Raw genomic sequence first — 22,198 nt, forward strand, 5'->3', positions numbered from 1 at the left:
ATCTTTATTGATTACACAGACAGACGCAAACACAACCTGTTTATCAGTAGACATACGTTAACAGAAAAGATGAAATTCCCATCAACAGTCCCCACTTGCAAAGGTAACTGACGAAGTAAACACTGAACGTGTAAGCTCCCTGCTGTCTCCCACACCTCTGGACCGCACGTGCTCCCCTTCCCTACTACTCACTGCCAAGCCATCTCAACCAGGACCACGACTTCCGGACTCCAGACCCATTACGGGCAGACAGGAAGCAGGTTTGGGTCTAAACATCGCAATTAAGTCACATGAATTTCTGGCTTCCCAGTGTGTATAAAAGTTATGTTCACACTAGACCGCAGTCTATTAGGTGTGCAACAGCACTGTGTCTAAAAGAAAACACGGTACACACCTTAACTGGAAGATACTTTATTGCTAAAAAGTGCTCACCATCGCAGGGTTGCCACAAACCTTCAACTGGTGAGAAACACAGCATCCGCACCACACAACGAAGCCAGGTGCGCCTGCGGACAGGCCCACACACTCAGCATCTCCTCTGGGGGATAATGAGCTTCTCAAACTTACCATGGCCACCGGAAAATCCTTGATCTTTCCTGGAAACCTGTACCTCTGTGCCTTCCCAAAATCTGCCAGTTTCAACTCCAGAGTTCTAGTTCCTGAGGCCAGAAACCTAGAAATCAGCTTCTTGTTGTCACTTTCCAATACAAAAGATCAAAAGACTCTGGCGCTTCTATCCACAATATGACCACTGTTCAAAATGTCTATGATGATCACCCTGGTCCAAGCAGACATGCCTCTCAACATGTGTTCCATCACCAGCCTGTTGGCTAATCTCCCTGCCTCTGCCCGTGCCCCTCTTCAACCCATCCTTCAGTTAGAAACCAGGATGATCCCACTGCCGAGCGCATCACGCGAATCCTTCTTCTTCTCTGTATCCTGCAGAGGACAAGCCAGAGCCCTCCGGATGTCCCGCAAGGCCTCCGCTACCTCTTACTGCTTGCCCCTCTCTCCCTCCCGCTGCAGTGGCCTCCTTCCTTGAGTTTAATGTCCCTGAATGCCGAGTACCACCTCTGCATCCGTCACCGCCCCGTGTGGCCTCTGCCCACCCACTCCCCTAACCTCCTGCAGCCTCTGCTCACCATCGCCTTCTCAGTGAGTCCTCCCTGGACCACGACCAAGACTTTAAATCCAACTCCCCCACTCACAGCAGCTCTGCCCTCCCCTCTTCTAGGAACTTAATTTTCTCCGCAGCACTTGCCACCGTCATTTAACAAATTTTGCTTTACCTTTTGTTTATTTTCTGTTTCCTCCCATTCTGATATAAGTTCCTGAGGTCAGGGATTCTTAAGCATGTCGTGCACTGCTTTGTTCCCAGGGCCTAGGACAGGTCTGGTGCCTAGGACGCTCTCAATAAATACTTAGTGGAATAAATAAGTGAACTAACAGGCAAACGGAGTAAACGCATGAAAGAACAAGATAAGAGCGCCTGGTGTCTGCAGACCCCGAAATGCGCAGAGGCAGCTACTTAGGTCGTCCAAGGGCACCTTGCCCCTCAGGTCCCGGCTACATGCCAAGCGCACTGCTGCTGACGTTGAAAAATGCAATACCTTTTTTCACATAAACTTACTTTAAAAGGAAACTTTACATTACTTAAACTTAATACAAGTGAACTTATTAAACTTTAATACAAGTGAAAAGCCAGTACCACTCATCATAAACGAAACCAAGCGTAAGAAAAACCACCAAAACAAAGCCTCGTCACTGAATTCCACCCACGTGTGGGTGACCACAAAATCTCAGCCTGCTGCCGGCTGCTTCCTCGTCTAAATGTGAGATCATCGAACACTACAGAGGTGTTACACACATTGTCAGTAAATCACTACTCTGGTGTAATCAGAAGAATTTACAAGTTAAAAGAATATTTACCTGTTTCAAAATTCTCTGTGCACTACCTTACAGCCCCCAGAGCCAGTGGTGAGACCACGGGTGCCCTCAGGGCTGTGATGAGGCAGGCGGCTCCAGGAAGCCAGGGCACCCACCCCCAGGACCAGACGACTGGAGGTGGGACAGATGCTGCTGGTCTGACACTTCAGCTCGGGTGCTTCTTCATTACAGAAGAGGGCTAGAGGGAGAGACCAGACGTGGAGGAGGCCAGAGAGGATGCCGCGGGCTGGATTTAAGTGGGATGATGGCGGCCGGCACTAGGTAGCAGCCCTGATGACAAAATGAAGCCTTGTAAGGTGGGCTCATCAAGGCCCGGTGGGTCCTTACACGCAGGGTGGGGATGGGTACCGGGGGTCGGACTCCCGGCCTCGGCAGGAGAGGCATCGAGGCACCAGCTGCCTGACGAGCCCCTCGGCCCCCGGGCTGCCAGCTCCCTTCAAAAAGAGAAAATGAAACCACACACACGCTCACATACCTGCAAGCATCAGGAAGAAAGAAATATGACAAAATAACAACTGTAGGTACCACCGAGCGCCACCTTTACAGTTTCATGTGCTTCCCAAAATATCTACATTTAATAACATCACTTCCAAAGCCACCAAGAGAACGTACTTGAAAGAAAATGCCAAGTATCTCAAGAAAGCAAGCAAGCAATGGGTATCCCTGGACATACCATCAGCGCTGCTGCAGGCAGTGTGAAGCACCAAACCAGAGGACTGCAGTCCTGCAAGGATACTTAACCAGGAGCTCAACTCATCTAAGGACTGACCACTGGGCTTCAAGATCTGATTTAAATACCATCACTTCCTGCATTTGCCGATAACCAACCCCAAGTACCGCTGAGGGGAAATGGGTCACGTTCTCACCACTCCACGGATACCACGATTCTCAGAGGAGGCAAAACTTACAATCTTCTCTAAATTCACCACTCTGAACACAGGTAATTCACTAAAAAGCTATGGGAACTAGAAAGAAGGCCAATGAAGCACTCGGACCCCCAACTCTCGCCTCATTCTGCCCCTGTCCCTCCCTGGGCTCCCGTCCACCCGAGGACCTTCTGCAGAAACACACACACCCTCCTCCCTCACGGAGGATGCACTGTGAAGAGGAAAGCAACGCCAGAGTGGAATCTGACATGAAAAGACAGAGATTAAAAACTGGAGAACAGAGAAGATTCTTACGTCAAGGTAACACGCTGACCTGCAAGGCTGCCCAGAGGCGCACGTGGCCCTGCCTTTCTAGGAACTGCGTCAATACAGTGACGAAGGGGAAAAAAGAGAATTATTTCAGTGAAAATGGAGCTCTCTCCCTAAAACAGACAGACAGAGAGCATTCTTCAGAGAAGTGATGTTGCTACCAGTTGCTGAGAGCCAGCACCCGAGGGCCTCACCTCTGCGAACTCATAGAAGACCCGGTCACTCTGGTGAGCGCCGATGGTGAGCTCTGGGAGATAGACAGGGATGGTCGTGTAATTCAGCACCTCCAACTTGTTCTGAACCCTAGGAAATAAGACAAATACAGTCACACTAAACATATGTAATAATATAAGATTGTTTAAAACGTCCACGTTAAAAAATTCACCCATTCATTCCCGAGCAGACATCTCAGAAGCAAAGCTCTGCCCCCCAAAGACCGTTCAGGCTGTGGGAGCTGCTCTCCTGAAACCGCTTTCAGAACCGAAGACAGAGTCTTTCAAGAGTCTCATGGCCACAGGTGACTCCCTTTGGGGAACGGATACAGTTTTGAAAACATAAAAAAGGAGTCGCAGCGTGCTTTACACACAGGAAAAGCAGGCATAGAAAGCTAAACACAAACACCACATACTACAGCGCTGTGCACGCGGTCTCCCGTGGAACAGTCGCACAGTTCATGAATCCTGAGGGAAAGAGCGGCGAGTAAGCCTTGTCCCTCTGCCCGGACGCCCACGCCATCTGGGGGACCCATTCCAGGAGTGGAGGCGGGGGTGGGGGTGAACCGCTCCCCAGGACGTCCTGCTGCACCCCTGCTTTTCTCGGTACCGAGAAACACAAATTAGAGGACACACTCCTTGCTTCACCATTTTATTTTGAATGCTAAAATATTTATACTTTGTTATGACTTGCCTATTTTAAATTAAATTTAGTCTGAACGTAACCGCTATACTTGAAAAACATTTTGAGTGCTTTTAGAAAGAAACGTTAAACTCTCCTTTCTGAAGGGTTCAAGACACACAAGATAATTGCTTTAATGGGTCCTTCCCATTAATGACCTGTAACTGCAGAAGACGTTCCTGTCCAGCGGCCCAAATGGAAGCCCTGGGAGTGGATCTGGCCCTCGGCCACCCTGTGAGGACGAGCCAGGCCTGTGCCTGCACCCGGGGCGGGCTCGGCCGCAGTCAGAGCCGGCCGGCTTAGCCCACACTCGGGCGCTGCTCAGCCCCTCCCCCGTGGGGGACCATGGAGCACTGAGGACCTGTGACAGGCTGAATGTGCGTGAATAGGAGGCACACGCATATCCCAGTGTCACCGTAAAAGCCATGTCACTCGTATGACGACTAGTAATCCAATATCCAAACATCACTCCAAGCAAACCTGCTGGGACAGCTGTTTTCCTAGTGTATTTACATGGACTTCCAGCTATCTTGCACGTGGCTTTAACACACACACTCAAACACGAGAATTTTTTCTTAGTTTTAACTGTAAGTTGGTTACAGAATATCTTTCATCAGCATGTATCAATAACGTAAAGTATATATTTATTTTTAACACAAATAGAATTATTCCATACTTATTACAGTAAGGATCATTTTTAAAGTGATCTCACCATAAACAATTTCAACTAAAAATGAAGTCTGTATTTTTAAATGTTAACAAATACCAAGCTGGGGTATGATCTGGTTTTTTCTAGAGTTCAAAAAACGTAAAAAAGTACTGAAGAATTGGAAAGAACAGAATGGCCTAGGAACTTGTGTGTAATATACAGAGCAACAGTGCCACCTACATTTAATTTGGCAGAATTACACTTCACACACACCTGCCCCTTTCAAAAAGGGTGTATCTTGGCACAAATATCTTCAAACTGTTTTTGAAGATTAAAGGAATAATCTATAGTGACTGTTCTACCACTGATTCAAACTTGGCTAAACTGCTCCTCCCTCTCTATGAGCTTAAAAGGTGATAAGAAGAGCCCGTGGTGTCCCGTCTCCAGTACACCCCCAGTCTCAGCCTCCAAAAGCTGCAGACATGTTCCAGATTGAAGATACGGGAGGGACGAGGACAGGAAGCCTTTCATAACCCAGGAGCGAAGAGCAGTGAAAGGGAACATTCTGTTTACAGAGCTCTTGGTCTCATTAAGGACACGCAAAAACTGACAGCATGTTCTCTTCACATCACAGGCCAAAGCGCTCCCGTGAGAAGACAGAGCGTCCTCGAGTTTGGTTCACAAAACGAGGTTCTCTGCCACATGATTCCCAAACAAGAGCGTGAGGCAAGAAGAGAGAGAAAAAAAAAACCGGTAAATTATGACTTACGAATCAAAATGCTTCCCAATTAACAGAATGTTTATACTTTCTCCCAAAACATGTCCAAAGCATATTTTATAGTTTCTCCTGAATTGCACAGTTCTGTTCAAGACCCTATACTTCTGATACCAAACTCATACCCTACAGTTTTCGCAGCACTGGAAGTTCCCCTGACAAAGACCTCCCCCAGGAGTCACAGAAACACAAGGCGCAAAGAGGCAGCAGCGAGGCCGGGAGGACGGTGGGCCCGGAGCCCCGCGTGGGGGAGGCCTGGCCGGTGACAGGTCTCCGCCACAAGAATGGAGCCAGCCAGGGCGGACTATGCACGTGAGCACAGCGCTATCCGGGCTGAAGAGGAAGTGCTCACACACACACAATTACATACCAACACACATTCCGAGATGGTACAGGAATGCCAATAACTTGGTTAGTTCTGGACAAAATGGGTATAACTGGTAAATGGCATGCTTCCCACGTTTATCTTAGAAAACGGACGTAATTTTCACTTGAGTCTCCCAAGTTAAGAGACGGCACTTACATGAAAACAAACCCAATCACCACTGTAAAAGTGTTGTGAAATGTCCTCGGGAGGCAGAGGAGCAGAAAACTGGGAGGAGGAAAGAACAGTGCCGTTTACTGTAAGATAATTAGAGCACTTAACTGAAGGCTGTAGCGTGTGAACTTGGAGCGCATTCCAGGCTCCGTCTCCATGCTCTGGTATCAACATAACTGAGTAACTAACAAGACGGTGGTCTTAAGACGTGAGCTTTGGACGTGGTCTGGAATCTAATGAACACACATTCCAGAGCACGTGTAGAAATCACACTGTACTCACCACCTGTGCAAGGCTCAGTCTCAGCACGACTTTAGGGTGCCGGGACAGTCACCTTTTTGTATACTTTTCAGGTACTCTGCCCAGCTGTAGCAAACACTAATAAGAATCACATATAAATCCACATAAAACGACAGGCTGGAAAGGTTAAGAGAAGGGTTCAAGGAGAAAACAAGGTGAATGGAGCCTGGCTTAGGAGACGGCTGAAATCTTCAGTTAACTGCTGGGCAGGTGGGGGAGGTCACGGCTTCCAGAGACTGCCTGTGTCCTGATGGAAGAGGTGGAACCAGATGATTAGGGCTCCGCATTAATTCTAGGAAATGAAACTTGGATTCACGCCTAAACAAAGATATGCCACTAAAGGATTCTGAGCAATGAAAAAACAGGGTCACTGTGACATTTTATGAAAATTAACCTGGCGGGTGTGTGCACAGGAGACGGGTGGGATGAAGAAATAACTAACTGAGATCAAGAACGAGGGGCTCAAACCCCAAAGAAGAGTCACCGGAGACCAGCGCGGGACTCAGGGGGAGGTGGGGGTCAGTATGGAAAGGAGGGTTCAAGCAGATGACCCCAGGGGAGGAGGCAACGACCCCGCCAGGACTCCAGCTTGGGCTGAGAGGAGGGAGGGCCCATGGTGGTGCATGGGACCGCAGGGAGGGCCCCCCACCGTCCCAGGACCACGGCGGGGCAGCGCTCTTGGAGCCCCGGTTTCCCCACCTGCAAGCTAAGGGGAGTCCCACCAGGCAGGAGTTGGGGACTCAGGAGACGTTTCTCAGACACCTCCCAGACACGGTGCTGCTGCTCACCCCGTGGCCATCATCAAGGTGGCACCTCGAGCTCTCAGAGCAGAGGGAGGACACCGCGTAGCAGCTCAGGCAGACCCACCTCACGTGCTCACACGGCCTGCTCTACTGCTCTGTGCACATGCTGCGTCTTTTACAAGCTGGAGGTCTGTGGCAACCCTATGTTGTCAGATGGTGGCTTGCATTTTTTAGCAATGAAGTATTATTTAATTAAGGTAGGCACATTTTTTTTTAGACACAGTGCTACTACACACCTAACAGACTACAGTTTGGTGCAAACGTCACTTTTACATGTGCTGGGAAGCCAGAAAGTTCCCGGGGCTCCCTTTACCGTGAGACCAGCCTTACTGCTGTGTCTGGAGCCAGCCCGCCGTGTCTCTTGGATCTGCCCATATAGGGTTTTTTTTCTTTTTTAAACAAGGTTCAAAGGGATACACTGTGTAGTATCATTTAGGTACGTTTATAAAAACATACACATATATAAGTATCTGACAAAAAACAAAGGTAACCACTAAGTTCTAAAAACAAAGAGGGACTGCAGGTTCCGCTCCAACAAAAGAGCCTGGAAACCGTCACTCTAGTCCTTACAACAAACGAAGCGGAGAAAAATGAGAATCAACTGCCTGCCCTGGGATAACAGTAACAAGTGCGTGGTGAGCAGAGCGCACAGAGTGGAACGAACACAGCGACGCCACGAGGGGTGGGGGGAGGAACCTGCCCCCGCGAGGTGGTGCTGCCACCAGAAAGCAGACACGCACCAACTGGAAACTACAACACACACATTTTTACAGAGGACAGCTGATGCGCTAAGAGGAAGGTTAAAATGGAATCATACAGAATGCCCAACTAAAGCCAGAGACGGTAGATAAAAGGGCAGGCGAAGAAAACAACAAATGCAGCAAATAGAAAATGGTGACAAACGTAAAAATGAATCCAAATATATCGACAGTCCCTTTAAATGTGAACTATCCAAACATACCAATTAAAAGATGGAGACTGTCAGAGCTGATTAAAAAAATAAGACCTAACTATATGTTGTCTACAAGAAACCCACTTTAAATCCAGAGACTCAGGCTAAATGTAAAGGGATCGGGAAAGATACACCATCCCTAGACTGAGTGAAAGCTGGAACAGATGCACTGATTTCAGACAAGGCAGACTTCAGCACAAGACAGGAATAAAGAGGGGCACCGTGTAAGGACAGGGGTCAGTCCTCCAAGACTTCACAATCCCAAACACGCAACAGAGCATCGAAATACATGAGGCAAAAACCAACAAGGCTCAGAGGAGAAACAGACAAGCCTGCCATTGCAGTTAAACGTTTCAACGCTCTCCTTCAGCACGGACAGCCTGGCAGACAGAGAAGCAGTGGGGACGTGGATGACTGAAGAGCACCACCAACAGCTCCATCTCACCGACATTTATACAACACGCCATTCAAAAACGGCAGGAGACACACTCTTCCCATGCTCAGCAGGAACATTCCTCAAGATAGAAAACATTCCTGACCATATAACACATTCTAACAAAGGTAAAAGAGCAGAAATCATACCAAGTATGTTCTAAGACCACCATGGAATTAAACTAGAGGGAAACATACAGCTTCAAGTGCATATATTAAAAAAGCTCTAAAATCAATCATCTAAGTTTCTAGAGGAGAAATTGAAACATAAAGGAAGAAGACTAAAAAAATAATAAAAATTGGAGTAGACGTCAATGAAACTGAAAATAAGAAAACAAGGAAGTCAACAAAGAGGTGGTTCTTTAAAAAGACCAACATACATGAAGAAAAAATACACAAAGGACAAATAGCCAATAAAAACATAACTGTTTGAAGTTCAGTGTTTATGAAATTCAAAAATAAAACAAATGGTTTTCTTTGATATCAAAATCACAAGTTTTTGTTTGCTTTTTGTTTTAACCATACTGTCTTAATAAGGACCTTCAGAAGATAGGTTCAAGTGTGCAAGCTGGTACACATCTTCTGGAGAACAACTTCACAACACACCAAGAGTTACAAAATGTGTTCATCTAACCCAGGGGTCCCCAACCCTCAGCTGCTGACTGGTACCGGTCCATGGCCTGTTAGGAACTGGGCCTCACAGCAGGAGGTGAGTTGCGAGTGAGTGAAGCTTCATCTGCTGTCCCTATCGCGTGCATTACTGCCTGAACCTCCTCCCCACCCCACCCCCACCGAACCACCTGCACCCCCCACACCCCAACTGTAGAAAAACTACCCTCCACCAAACCAGTCCCTGGGGACCGCTGACACACTCTGACCTGGTAACTCCACTGTTATACCTCAGGAAAGGAACCTGAAATGGAACAAAAATAAGTACACTATGCTCATTACTTCATCATGAACATGAAGAAGTGGAAATAACCCAAAAGACTGATGTTAAAGAAACGGTAACCGGACTACGCCTGTATCTCAGAGGTCAACCACTTTTCTGTAAATATTTCAGCGCGCGAGGACCACATACAGCTTCATATATGTGCCTTCTTTTTCTTACAATCCTTTAAAGATGTAAGGACAACCACATGGTGGAAGGAAGATGTTTGCTGAATTAATAACGGCAATCGACCAATTCACGGCCAGATCACGGACAGCAAGAGCCTGCTCGGGAGGGAAATACACCTGAGTGTCTGGCAACCTGAAACAGTTACTTCACAATTCTGTGAGTTCCTACAGCAGGCAATGCGCCACACTGGAGACCAGCCCACCCATCCCGGTGCTGGGACTCACAGCATCCTCAGGTTGTGGAAGGTGCGGTTGTCCTGGTCCAGCCACGGGCCTTTGTCGTACTTCAGATACTCAATATCCTCAACCACCTGGAAAGAGGAATACACAAGATGACATTCAGTGCATGACAAACCACAAACACCTGGCAGGCAGAATCACACCACGAAGGTCAAAATGAAAGGAGGTCGGACAGAGAGCCTTCAGTGAAGTGGGGGGCTGAGGGACGGACAACCCCTAGTGCAGGCACCTGGGCCGGCTGACCCCGGGTGGTGTGGGAAGAACCCGCAGGCTGGGAGAAAAGGAGCCGGTGTAGGAAGAGCCAAGACAAGGGAGGAAAACCAGCATCCCTCACAGAGTCCTCACTTCCTCCCACGCAGCTTTATTCCAGAAGGTAGTACCCAGCCACTCCAAGCAACAAGAGGACAAGAAAATAAACACGTTTCTAAGAGAGCTCCAATAATCCACGCTCCTCAGCCCCGAGGCTGCGGTCTGTACCACCTGACCTCCCAGTGGGGTAGCCTTTCAGATGCATTCCCCACAAAACACACCAAACTTGGGGACCTCTCTTTAGCTTTCAAGAACTTGAGCACATTCAGTTATGAACATAAATAATAACCCAGAAATTGCACTACTCTTCTACTCAGGCACATGCCATCTAAAGTCTGTCGAAGGAATAAGAACAACCTAAAGTCAAAGAAATCAACATCAGAGAAGAGAAGCCTGGAAGGAAATGAAATGCTACTCAATTGGTCCAGGTAGAAAGAACCGAGCCTAACAGAACTCCCAGAGCTGGGCCCAGAGCTGGACTCCCCTGCGGGCCTCCCTGGAGTCCAGGTGGAGACAGGCCTATTCTCTCCAATGCTCTCCTCCCCTCTGCCCACACCAGGAGGCAGCTGACGGCTGTGCTTTCATTAAAGCAGCCAACTCTGCAAAGCTTTCAGTGTGCTGTCACCACCTACATCCCAACCCCAGATCATAAACCTGTACTTTCTTCTAGGTTTTCTACACCTTTTGTTTTGTGCTTTTAGTAATTTACGCTTCATACATAATATAAAATATGAGGTCTTTTTATTTTAACCAAATGGATGGTCATTTGCCTCAACAAGATTTAAGAGATAACCCATTTTCCATCATCCTTTTCCAAGCTGCAGTCGCACGTGAGCACGCACGCACCTTTTCTGGATGCTGTTCTGCTCCATCAAGCTATGTATTGATTCCTGTGTTGATACCACAGGGCCTGAATGAACATAGTTTTGTGATGTTTTTATATTTGGGAAGGAAAATGTTATTCTTTCTCAAATCTCTTGGTTATTACTAAGTTCTCCTGAAAATTGCAGAGGTTGACTTGAATTTCACAAGCGCACCTACGAGTCCGGGGTAAGCTGGTATCTGCACACAGCGGACCCTGAACAACACGCTCCCGAGCGCAGCCTGGAGGCGGCCTCTGCGTGTGCAGGGGGTCCTGTGCATCCGTGGCGCCGGCAGCAGCGCAGCATTTACTACTGAAAACTGCAGGCCCAGCAGCGCCGCAGGATTCACTACGGAGAAAAGCCAGGGATGCGCGCACCTGCGCACTTCACAGCCACGCTGCTCAAGGGCCCGCAGTCCCCATAAATCTGCCCTGCTAACAAACCCAACTTTCAACTTCACCCTCTGTTTAACTACAGTGGTGGCGCAGATAACCCAAGGTTCTTTGTATCTTCATCATTTCAAAATTTTAAGATTCTAAAATCTGAATAATTTAAAAGAAAATCAAAATCTCATGAGCAGGGGAATGTGATGGGTTAGCTTGGTACTTCGCTTAGATTATAAAATATAGACCCTTCCAAGATCAGTAGCAGCTGAACTTATTCCTTGATTGGTAAAAACCTTATACATGAATTAAATTTAAGAATAATTATAAGCTTTTTAGCCAGTTTCTTACCTTTTCTGCATCTTGAGCTTCCCTTGCACTGTACTGTAACACCTCACATTTTTCACTGTAAGAGAAAATAAGATGACATTTCATGTAAATTTTCCGAGTGGACGTCACAGTACAAATGAATCCACGCCATCAAGGCTCCCGCTCTAAATGTCAACACCCCGCATCCTCTGAGCTGGCTCACAGGGCGTGACCGGTTAAGGAGGGCAAACCAGAAGCAGGGACACGTTCGAGGCTGGATGGTGACAGCTACAGGTCTGTTTCCTGACTCCCCCTCTGACTGGACCGTCCCCCACCACACAGGCGTGAGGCCAGTGTCTACAGGGGGCGGGGACACAGGTCATCTCTGCTGCCACACAAACCACCAGCAGCTGCAGCCCTTGTTACAGGAACGTACAGGGGAGCTTAGGGTCTTGCTGGGACAGATGTGCAGAGAGCAGCCAAGTGGTGTTCAGGGGTTGGGGCGTCGGGGGACGCCGGGGGGCGGGGGCGGGGGGACAGGATTTGTGCTGCTGGAATTCCAAAGACAAACGAAACCCTCAAAATTACCTGTTTTAACCAAACTATGCAACAGAACAGCAGCAACCAGTTCCCTTAGTTCCTGGTCCTTAGTCTGGACAGTGAAAAGTCATACTGGGTCCCAAAAAGAAGGGGACAGTGGAGTGAGCTTCCTGCATTTTTGCCCATTTCCTCACTGCGTCTACCGCTGTCTGGTGACCTGGCGGCCCAGCCAGGCGATGACAGAGACCCACCTCTTGGTAAGTGTGTCCCTGCCTCTGCCACCACCTCCAGACCAACCCGATGGGGACTTCAGGCCACAGCCTGGCCAGAGCCCAGTGGAGAGCCTATCCCTACAGAAATGTTTGACCCCCCTCTGGGAGGGGACAGCAGAAAGGCAAGGCTGGGCCACGGCTCCCATAAACAGGGGGCGTCTTCTCACTTGGGTGTCTTTACACCAGAGTGACCCCTGCTGATGGGAGCTACCTCCACACTAGAGTCAGCCCTCCAAGAACACACACACCCACACACACTCCCCCCACCCCACCCCCCCCCCCCCCACCCACACACAGCTCTTACAATACAAACCACTGGAGGCAGGGCTCCACCCAGCCTTCCTGTACGGTGGTTCCAGGCCAGGAGCCCGGTCCCTGCTCAGTGTTGGACAGGAGCGCACAGGATGGCCTGTGACGCCGTCATAAACGGAGCTGAGGTCCCTCTTTTCAGGTGAACAAATGCGTCATCTTAAACATATTCTGAAGTCACAATCACGAGCTCCACGTGTCATGTGGAAGCAAACAAACGTCAACAAAACCCCCTCTTTCATTGCATCCAGTTTACTCAGTGCTCATCCAAGTAGAAGCCGGCGCTGGGGCCTGAGGTGCCTGACTGGCGGCCCGTCTGCAAGGAGGGAGCCGGGAACAAGAGGAGCCTCGCACGCAGAAGCCTGACGCCCCGCCCCCAGCAGCGCTGGCTCCACAGACAGAGCCAGACCCTCGGTGCGCTTTCCCTTCAGGTGGTTGAGGCTGGGACAGAGAAAGGCACCAACCCCACCGCAGAGACTGGTCCATTTCACCAACGCAGAGCACGCCTAACGCTCCTGAGTGACACTGGCTTAAGAACATCCAGACTCGGCCCAACCTAGGAGGACGCCAGGGGAGCCTCTGCCCCCACAGTGCGACCTGCTTCTGGGGAGAGTGAAGGGCTGCGACACAAGGATCCAGCACAGGCCCCGCAGCCCTGCAGTGAACAATCAGCGCACCTCCCATCCTCCGGGGTGCCTCCCAACAAGGGCCCTGAACGTGGGCCACGCTGCAGGAGGCTCCCCACCCGCAAGGTTACTGAGGAATGGCGTGCAGGTAATGGCAGTGCAGAGAAAACTGCTGTTTCAAGCCCGGGAGTCACCTGGAAGGCACAGCGTCTGCGCAGTCACGGTGAAATCACCAAGCTCCCCAGACTGACTCCCGCGAGGTGACTGAGCACGCAGTGGCGGTCCCAGACCAAGATCCAGTAAAAACCCACCCCCAGGAAGAACCAGTCCGTCACCACCGAGCAATGGCTTCCAGACTGTGCGGCAGCCCACAGGGCCTGCCCCCGACCGTCGAGGCAGGGACGTGAAACAGCTGAACACCTGACCGTCTACCCTGACGGGTGAGGATGTGAACCGTGCTGCACTCCAGGCTGGGGCTCCCCACTCACCAGAGAGCGACGTGCCCGGCGGGGCCACCAGCAGAGGAGGGAGCTAGGTGGTCTCCAGCACAACAGAAAGTGGCCCCTCGGCAGCCCTGAGCCTTGGAGAGGCCCGAGCTGACTCCCAACTCCGCTCACGCACAGGGCGCCAAAGGAAGCAGCGGATATTTAGAATCTCCTCCGCTAAACACGTCACGATCAGGAAGCCCTAAGGGTAAGTTCCTGAAAACAAATGCCAGGTACAACAAAATCTCACCCCGTCTGCACGTTAAATTTAGGCTTTACTTTCCTGATGTTACAGCTAAAAGTCCTATTTGAGAATTTGCTGGGAAGCCTTGTCTCAGGGGTGGTTTCATAGCCAGAAGATCTCCAAGTGGAATCTTTGGAACTGAAATTCTAGGGTCAACTATCTCTGTTTATTCTGGTAGCTCTATATATTCCCCTTGGCAAGACGTATAAAACTGACTTTTTTCCCACACTTCTTGAAAATAGAGCAGTACGACCTACAGTCCACCCCTGTGGTTTCTACCACCTATAGGACAAAAACTTATTGCAAGCAAGCAGAGATAACGTAAGCCTCAATGCTCACAGCCAAAAAAATTACGTTCCAATTTAAAATCAAACTTTTCCTCCAAAACTGCTAGATGTTACTTTGTTTTTGTTCACAATTTCATAGTTACTTTGAAATTTTAAATAACAAGAGCATAATATTTTCAGGTATCAAAAGAGGTTTACGTTTTCTAAAAGTCTGAGAAATACTACCAGAGACCTCCAGTAACAATATTACCCAAACATCCTAATTTTAGTTGGACTTGAACGACAGGAGGAAATGACCGCCTTGCACATGACACACACGCACCACAGAATGACTACCTAGAGAGACCAGATGAAGACACATGCCCATCGGTGCTTTCACTAAAGAAAGCAGAAGGAGAGAAGAAACAAAACAGGAAAACAAACAGTCGGGTGGTGTTTTCGTTTAACCCAAATGCCACTTAAGAACATCTTTCAAAACTATGTACAGACGTTGCTGACTCTTAAGGAATCGTTTGTGTGGACTCACGGAGCCCTTCCAGGGACACGTGAACATTCAGTAACAGGGACACGTGTTTTCACCTACAGTTATCTAACGCTAAAAGCTGTCAGGGAATGCAGCCTCAGCTTACTTCCAGCACCAAGATATTCTAAAGATACAACAACAGCAACAAGTATTGGCAAAATAAGTAAATCCAAAACCAAATCAACCCCAAACCTACCAAATCCAACTGAAATGTCTGCAGAGTTCTTGCTGATAAACGTCAGACTAAAACTCCCCAGGCAGCATCCACTGAAATCAACAGGAGAGGGCTCCTCAGGCTGGTGGGGTCTAAGGAACTGCGTGTGGGGCGTTTTCATCATATAAACCCACCATGACCTGGGCTCACCTCATCTCGGGAAGGAAGGTCTTCTTATAGGCATTCTCGATGTCCTGAAGGTAGGCGGAGGTGATCTTCATCTCATGTGGCTAAACAAAAGCAGAAAATAAAACTGAAACGTTTGGCCTTCTTTTTCTTTTTCCTGTGCTTATGGAAAATGTGAAACAATCAACAAACAGTTTTCCTAGAACAAGTCATGCTGGGTGTTGCAGGGACTGTGGGGTGACAGGAAGGGGCTTCAGTACCAGTCAGAAGAGTTCTCATTCTACTGCAGAGAGCACGGAAGTTTACCCAGGCGAACCTAGGGCACGACCTTTCTTTTAGAGACTCTAACATGTGGACTGAGAACAGGATCTTGGTGGTTGCAGCGCCTGCCCTGTTCTGCAGCCTGAGCACAGGCAATGAGAGATGGCACACCACACAAGAGGCGCTGGGAGGGGGACTGCCCCCCCAGCACCCTCCTTCTCCATCAACCCTCTCCCCACCCCCTTCTCTACCACTCACCCCACCTCTCCCACGTTTCCCATCTCTCACTTCCCCTTCATATGAAGTTTGCCAATTTCAGAAATGTAAAATCTGAATTATGGGTGGCAAGTTTCCATACTGAAAACCTCTCATAGTTCAGCAAGGCTACGGCTAAGTTACCTTTCACTGTTTGATTTTCTTCACAGCATGTGCATATTTCTTGTCTACTTCCTTGTTTACTATTAGTCTCCCCCATAAGAACACACATCTATCAAGAACATAATGTTTCTCTGATAACACGTTTCCTTTTCTTAGACACACTGGTAATTTTAGCTGGTGACAGTATTCAAGTACTGGAAAATACTGGAAAAATAAGAATATGTGTGCGGCTCTAATTTGTGCCTCAAAATTGCCCCTGAAATATTGTTATCCACGTAACAAAAGAGTTATCTAGAGAATTCTAAATATATACTTTTGCATTTCCCAATGTCACTTTAATAGCAAAATACTCAAAATTATCCTGAGTGACCACTAAATGGAATACTTCTGGCTCGTAGTTGCCGCCTTTCGCTACTGGATGGAGTGTTCTCCGAAGTCTGCACGACACAGCACACTTAGGAGAAAGGCTCATGAGGCGCAGACGGGTAATCATCAGGGAGACGCGGGAGCCACGTGTGCTCCCTGCTGAACGAGGCGGGAGGAGGGTGGCCCGCAGGCTGTTTCAGGGCAGCAAAGATGCCTGGAGCGTCTCCGCCGCCCTGGTGAGGACCTGCCACCACACAGGCGCTCACAGAGCACCCACGAGACTCCCAGTGCCGAGGACGGGCCCTGGGACGGCAGATATACAGGCAAGTCCACGTTTTCATCACATTGTCAACAAGAGAGCACTTCCTCCCAGGAAAAAATACGCTAAGTGGGAGTGATCTTTCCAAACAAGAACTAGACACAGGGCAACAACGGGCCTGGACCGCCCGCGTCACGCCTAGAGCCGACTTCAAACCGCAGGGCGTCCGGGCACCCGACTGCCTCAGAGCCACTACGGGTAAATGAATGTGCACCGAGATCACTGCTCTACTGTTCCAGGCTCACTGAGAAGGAAAAAGAGGAAGAGAAGCCCAACTGAGTTGAACAGACGGGCGTGGTGAACTGAAAGGGTATTAGAAAATATTTTCAACTTGTAAGAAACAACAGGGCATGAAAAGCCCATCAGAAAACAGAAAGGGAAGTCCCGTCATGAGAGGCGCCCACCCCCAAAGTGGTTCAGGTGGCACAGGAACAGGGGACGATGGCAGGACGGCACCAAGGACGGCACCAGGGGCAGGAGAGTGCTGGAGGAGAGCAGGGAGCGAGCGGGGCCTCCTGCAGTCCCTCGCACAGGTGCCCGCTCTCTCGGGGGCCCACGTGCGTGCCCCGTCCCTGTGGGGGCCGTCAGTAAGTCACGGTGCCCACTGCAGACATCACTGTGAGGGACGCATCTACGTTAACAGTGACAGGACGCAGAGAGAGGCGGCGGCCTCGGGCTTAAAGGCTGAGTTACGTTTCCCTTCTTCTGGATCCGGCCCTGGAGCTCGGGGACGGGCACGTCGACGTAGATGACCACATGCGGGGGCAGGTGCTCGCAGATGGTGACCTTCTTCACCTCGTTGTAATGATCCACACCTGGCACGAGAGAGTCGCCATCCATCAGCCAACAGCCCACAGACGGCCTTCAGACACACGCTCCTCAATTAAAAGGGCAAAGGTACACGCGGTTCTCAGGGCCACGTGTCAACCTGAGAACCACCTACTGGACACACGTGACGCTGGCACACGGTGCCCGCAGGGCTCACGGCCATCCCACAGAGCAGTGCTTCTCCCCATCTCTACAGACCAAACGCGTCAGGCCAGAGAAATTAGGCGACTTATACAAAGTCAAACACTGGGACGTAAACCCCCGCCTAAAAGCCTCCTAAAGGCCAGATCTGCCGTGTGCCTTGGCCACACGCGAGGGAGCGCCTTCGCCTCTTCTCAGCCCCACTGCCCCTCCGGGTCCTCTTCGCTGGGTGGCCCCCTCGGCACAGGTGGGTCCACTCTCACCCTCCCATAGAGCTGAGCGCCTAGGCTTGCCAAGTGCATGTCCTGTGCCTCAGGTCCTCTCTGCCAGCAGGCTGCTCACTGCCGCCAGCCGTCCCCCTGTGGTGCCCCGTCGGACCCCAACTTCCTCCTAAGGGTCTCCTTTTCCTTGACTTCCTTTCCCCAAATGCAGCCTCCAGATAAACACATTCAAACCTAATCACGTTTCCTGTGCTTAAACCCCTCAGTGGCTTCTCAGTACTTTCAGGAAAAACCCAAGCGTCCAGGGCAGGGTGCCCTGCCCGTTCCCCGGGCACGCAGGAGACTGCTGGACGGCAGGACGGCCCACAGACCGAGTGCCTCCTCTCTGAGTCGGCCTTGGCTCACTTCGGTCTCTGCACGCGTTAACTGACCACCCTTACTCTGAGCTCCAGATCTCAGCCGCCTGCTGGCCCCAGGCGGCCAAGTTCGCCGTGAAAATGCCCAGTCCGGGTGAGCACGTGGCCTTTCCACAGCCCTGCCCGGCACATGCCTAGCTCCAGACACCCTGGCCCCAGCTGCACGGGCTCCCTTGCTCCTCTTGGCCAGGCTGCTTTAACCAGGGGCCTTGATGCGCGTCCACCGGCCACTTGTCAGGCTTTCAACAATGCCCCAGCCCAGTGCTCGTGTCCCTAAAGCAGCAGAACAGTGCGTGCAGAAGGAAAGGATGAGAACGCTGCAGTCACAGGGCCGGCAGAGAGGAGTGAGGCCTGGGAACTACACAGAGGGGCACGGGGAACAGGACCACTCAGTGAGACCAGCTACAGGTCACAGGGCCGCAGGGCTGGGCTGTGAGGTGGACGGACAGCAGGGAGGCTCCTGGGAGGCTGTGTGGAGACTCGGGTTCGGCTGTGGGTCCAGGATCCAGGACACCTCTGTGCTTTCACAGCGAGAGATGAATTTAGGAGGGAAAGGGTGTGGAAGGAACTGGTTCTTCCTGTGGAGTGGCATTATCCATCTACTTAACCCACATTCACGAAACGCGTCCTAACTGCAGGGTGAGCGTAGCAGGGCTTTACGAAGGCGCCCCATGCGCCTGGGGGCAGCCAGCCTGCCAGCAGGACTCACACTGCTTCCGGATGAAGCCCTGTCGGTACATCGCCTCCAGGAAGACAAAGTCACTGTAGATGGAGCGTTCCAGCACCACACCTTGTCCTGTTTAAGGACATGGAAGCAAAAGTCAAAACTCGGATAATAAGTAAAGCAATGAAACCTAGTCCTTTCATTTTAGAAATGGAAAAAAATTATTTACAATTCCATTTCCACAGCAAATATTTTCAAAAGAACATATATGCACTTCTAAGTGGGAAATCACTTTCAAAAACTATAGAACACTTTCTCAATTCTGATGACACAACGTTCTGTTTCATCCTTTCAGCTGTGACAAAAGCAACCAGCTAACAGAGAAAGGGTTTTAGTATTTGAACCACAGGTTTCCCCGCCACACACCGATGTCCACTGCAATCCTGCCCCCATCCCAACCCCTCAGTAAGTCCCTCGGTCGTCCTCCCCACCCCCACCACCGTGGATCTCAGACAATTTATGATCTTATTGGAAAGCCAGAACTTGCCTCATCAAATACCCTAAAAAAAGGTTCTAATGAGCGGCAATCTAAAACAACTGAATTCCAAAATAGGGTTCAAGTGCAGCACATGCCTGACAGCTACCCAACCACAGATACGGCACCTGTGCTCAGCAGGTGCTCCAAGGCGTCTGCGTACTGCAGGAGGCGACTGGCGTACAACCAGGACTGCAGGCGGTAGCTGTTGCCGTCGTTACTTTTCGGGTCATCATAAAACTTCTCCAAACTGCAGTTGCCGCTGAGCTGTATGTCCAGGGGTCTGCCATCCCCAGTGGTGCTGTCTGCGTAGTGGATCCCTGCTTCAGGAAAGTGCTTCAGGCCTGGGGAGAGAAACAACCAGACGACACGTGCTATGGGCACGGGACACCCCACCAGTGAGCAGCAGAGACGCACCTGAACACCGTTGCTGAGACCGGTCAGCTAAGACCCAGGGGAAGTGACTCTGACATTTGTGTTCTTGGTATGTAAAAAGGAAGCACACAAGACACTGAAGACAACATGCTTGAAACGCGTGTGTGAGGGCAGCATGAAGCTCCAGGGCTGCACCCTCGTGCGACCTCCTCCTGAGAAGGAGAGCTGCCCGTGAGTACAAGGTGCCCACTGCATGCAAGTGGGCATCAGCCTGTCAAACACTGGGGAAAGGGACCAGACAACACCGGCTCCAGAGCTGGGAAACGAGTGGACGCCTGGCTCTGCACCAAGCTGCTGTGTGACCCAGCTTCTCACCAAGGTTCTCCGTCTGTAAGTGAGCGGATTTCAGCCCTGTCTCAGGGTGCTGTTACACAGTTCAAGTGAGACTGTTCACGTGAACGTGCTTGGCTTACATCATCAAGATAAAATCCCAATTCAAACTGACAACAAGCATGGACTTTAAAAATTTTCTGTATTTGAAAGATTAAAAATAGCTTTTCAAATAAATATTTCAAAAATATAAAATATCTACCTTAGGCCCAATTCTACCCACTCAATGTTAACGTCCAACTCAGGTAAGTGACGGTGCAGTGAGAACAGCTGCTACCCTGCAGGACACACGTCCTTACCCAGCTTCTCTGCTACCTCCTTGGCAAGCCTGCTTTTCCCAGAACATATATTGCCGTCCACGGTTATCACTTTGCTGCTTTCTGTCAGCTTGTTGGTTGTTCTTTCGCCGAGTAAGTATGCCAGCGGGCCGTACTGCCGCCCGCACTGGACGCTTGTGTGAATCCCTCCCTGAAAGACACACAGCACACAGCAGCACAACGTGAGCACCGTGGTTAGCGCAGGCATCAGCGACTTACATAAAAGTAAATGCAAGACCCTCGGTGACAAAACAGCCACCATCGACATCTTTATAACCTAAGTGTTTAAATACCGTCTCTTAGCCCCACCCCCAACATAAGCTCATAGAGGCAGGGGACTGTCTGTTTTGATTACGGCTAAGTCCTCAGGGCCTGGAACAGGACACGCTTACCACGGTCAATAAAAATTGGATGGATGTATGGTTGGATGGACGGATGGAAGGATGGAAGAAAGGCAGGAAGGAGCGGGATGGGGTGATAGGAGGAAAGGAGTAAAGAACATTTTTCTAATGCAGGCTTCTGTCCTGAGCTCTGGAACGGGTTATCTCATGCCTTTAAACAGCTTCCGATGTCCTAGATGCCCTCAAAGTACCCGAAAGCTAACAGACCTAAAAGGGAAACTCAGCATCCACACCCTTACCCCCAATCTGTTGCCCTCACAAGCTCCCCATCCGCCATCCACCAAGCAGAACAGAGACAAGAGTCATCTTTGGTGCCCCCCTCCTTCCTCCAACTCCACAGTCACTCACAAAGCCCACTGATCCTAACTCTTACGTCTCTCTGGCCAGCCCTCCCCCCAGCGCAGATTCTGAGGACATCCTCACACCTCTCGTCTGCAGTGCAAACGCCTGGTTCATCTCCTATCTCCAGCAACCCAATCTATTCTCTACACTAAAACTCAACCCCACCCCTGAAGAACAAAACAAAACACCCCCAAACCATGGATCAGCAAGGGGAGGAGCTGGCGTGCCCCACGCAGTACTGGGTGAGAGCTAGAGGCATCAGTGTGAACTCCTGCTTAGTTTCCTGCAGAGGCAGACGGTCACACAGAGAGCACTTACAGATGTGAGCATACGCACAGGTCAGTACAGTGTTATCTCCTAGCTCTGCCTGCTGAGAGGACCTAGAAGCAACAACGCCCCACCATCAATTACACTGAGTACCAAGAGCTTGATTTCTAATGCCACCCTCCAGTAAAAGGAGCAAGGGCTCCTCGGAGAAATGGCTGGTTCTACGACTACCACCTTGCTGGGCCAGGCAGTAAGAAAGTGCTGAAACATACACTTTGAGGGGCAGGTTACAGGGATACAGGAGCCACCTGAAGGAGCTCCCAACGGCCACAGCTGGAACAGTCTGAGCAACAAAGTACAGCTGTACTGAATTTCACCCCAGAATATAAAACAAACATACACGAGTTCATACTGGTATAAATAAATAAATGTGGAGAAGAGACAACCCTCCCATACAGAATAACTCCAAGGAACGTGTGTGGAGACTCTGCCTTCGAGGAAGGGAGCATAAGCCCCCTCTCCCTGGGTGCGGGCTGCACGCAGTGACTTCCCTCCAAACAGGACATGACGGAAAAGCGGAAGGAACAGTAACCTTACAGCGCAGACACGACTGCTACCTCAGCCAGGTGACTAAGGTCAACA

The 22,198-nt window shown here is 50.1% G+C and overlaps 1 protein-coding gene across 2 annotated transcripts in view; it reads right to left on the reverse strand.

The window, feature by feature from the left end:
• Positions 1–22,198, reverse strand: part of NDUFA10 (NADH:ubiquinone oxidoreductase subunit A10) — a 40,958-nt gene that overhangs the window by 16,640 nt on the left and 2,120 nt on the right. Inside the window, exons 2-10 of one of the 2 annotated variants that reach the window (XM_057747199.1) lie at positions 20,529–20,697; positions 19,593–19,808; positions 18,975–19,061; positions 17,353–17,474; positions 15,360–15,439; positions 11,752–11,806; positions 9,831–9,916; positions 3,338–3,446; positions 3,129–3,192 (exon numbers count right to left, since the gene is read on the reverse strand). In XM_057747199.1, coding sequence (XP_057603182.1) covers positions 3,130–3,192; positions 3,338–3,446; positions 9,831–9,916; positions 11,752–11,806; positions 15,360–15,439; positions 17,353–17,474; positions 18,975–19,061; positions 19,593–19,808; positions 20,529–20,697 — 987 coding nt within the window. In that variant the 3' untranslated portion in view covers position 3,129. The remainder of the gene's footprint in view (positions 1–3,128; positions 3,193–3,337; positions 3,447–9,830; positions 9,917–11,751; positions 11,807–15,359; positions 15,440–17,352; positions 17,475–18,974; positions 19,062–19,592; positions 19,809–20,528; positions 20,698–22,198) is intronic. The other variant, XM_057747198.1, reaches the window with a different exon arrangement.

This window comes from Hippopotamus amphibius, chromosome 8, assembly GCF_030028045.1.
Source record: "Hippopotamus amphibius kiboko isolate mHipAmp2 chromosome 8, mHipAmp2.hap2, whole genome shotgun sequence".
Taxonomy (NCBI): domain Eukaryota; kingdom Metazoa; phylum Chordata; class Mammalia; order Artiodactyla; family Hippopotamidae; genus Hippopotamus; species Hippopotamus amphibius.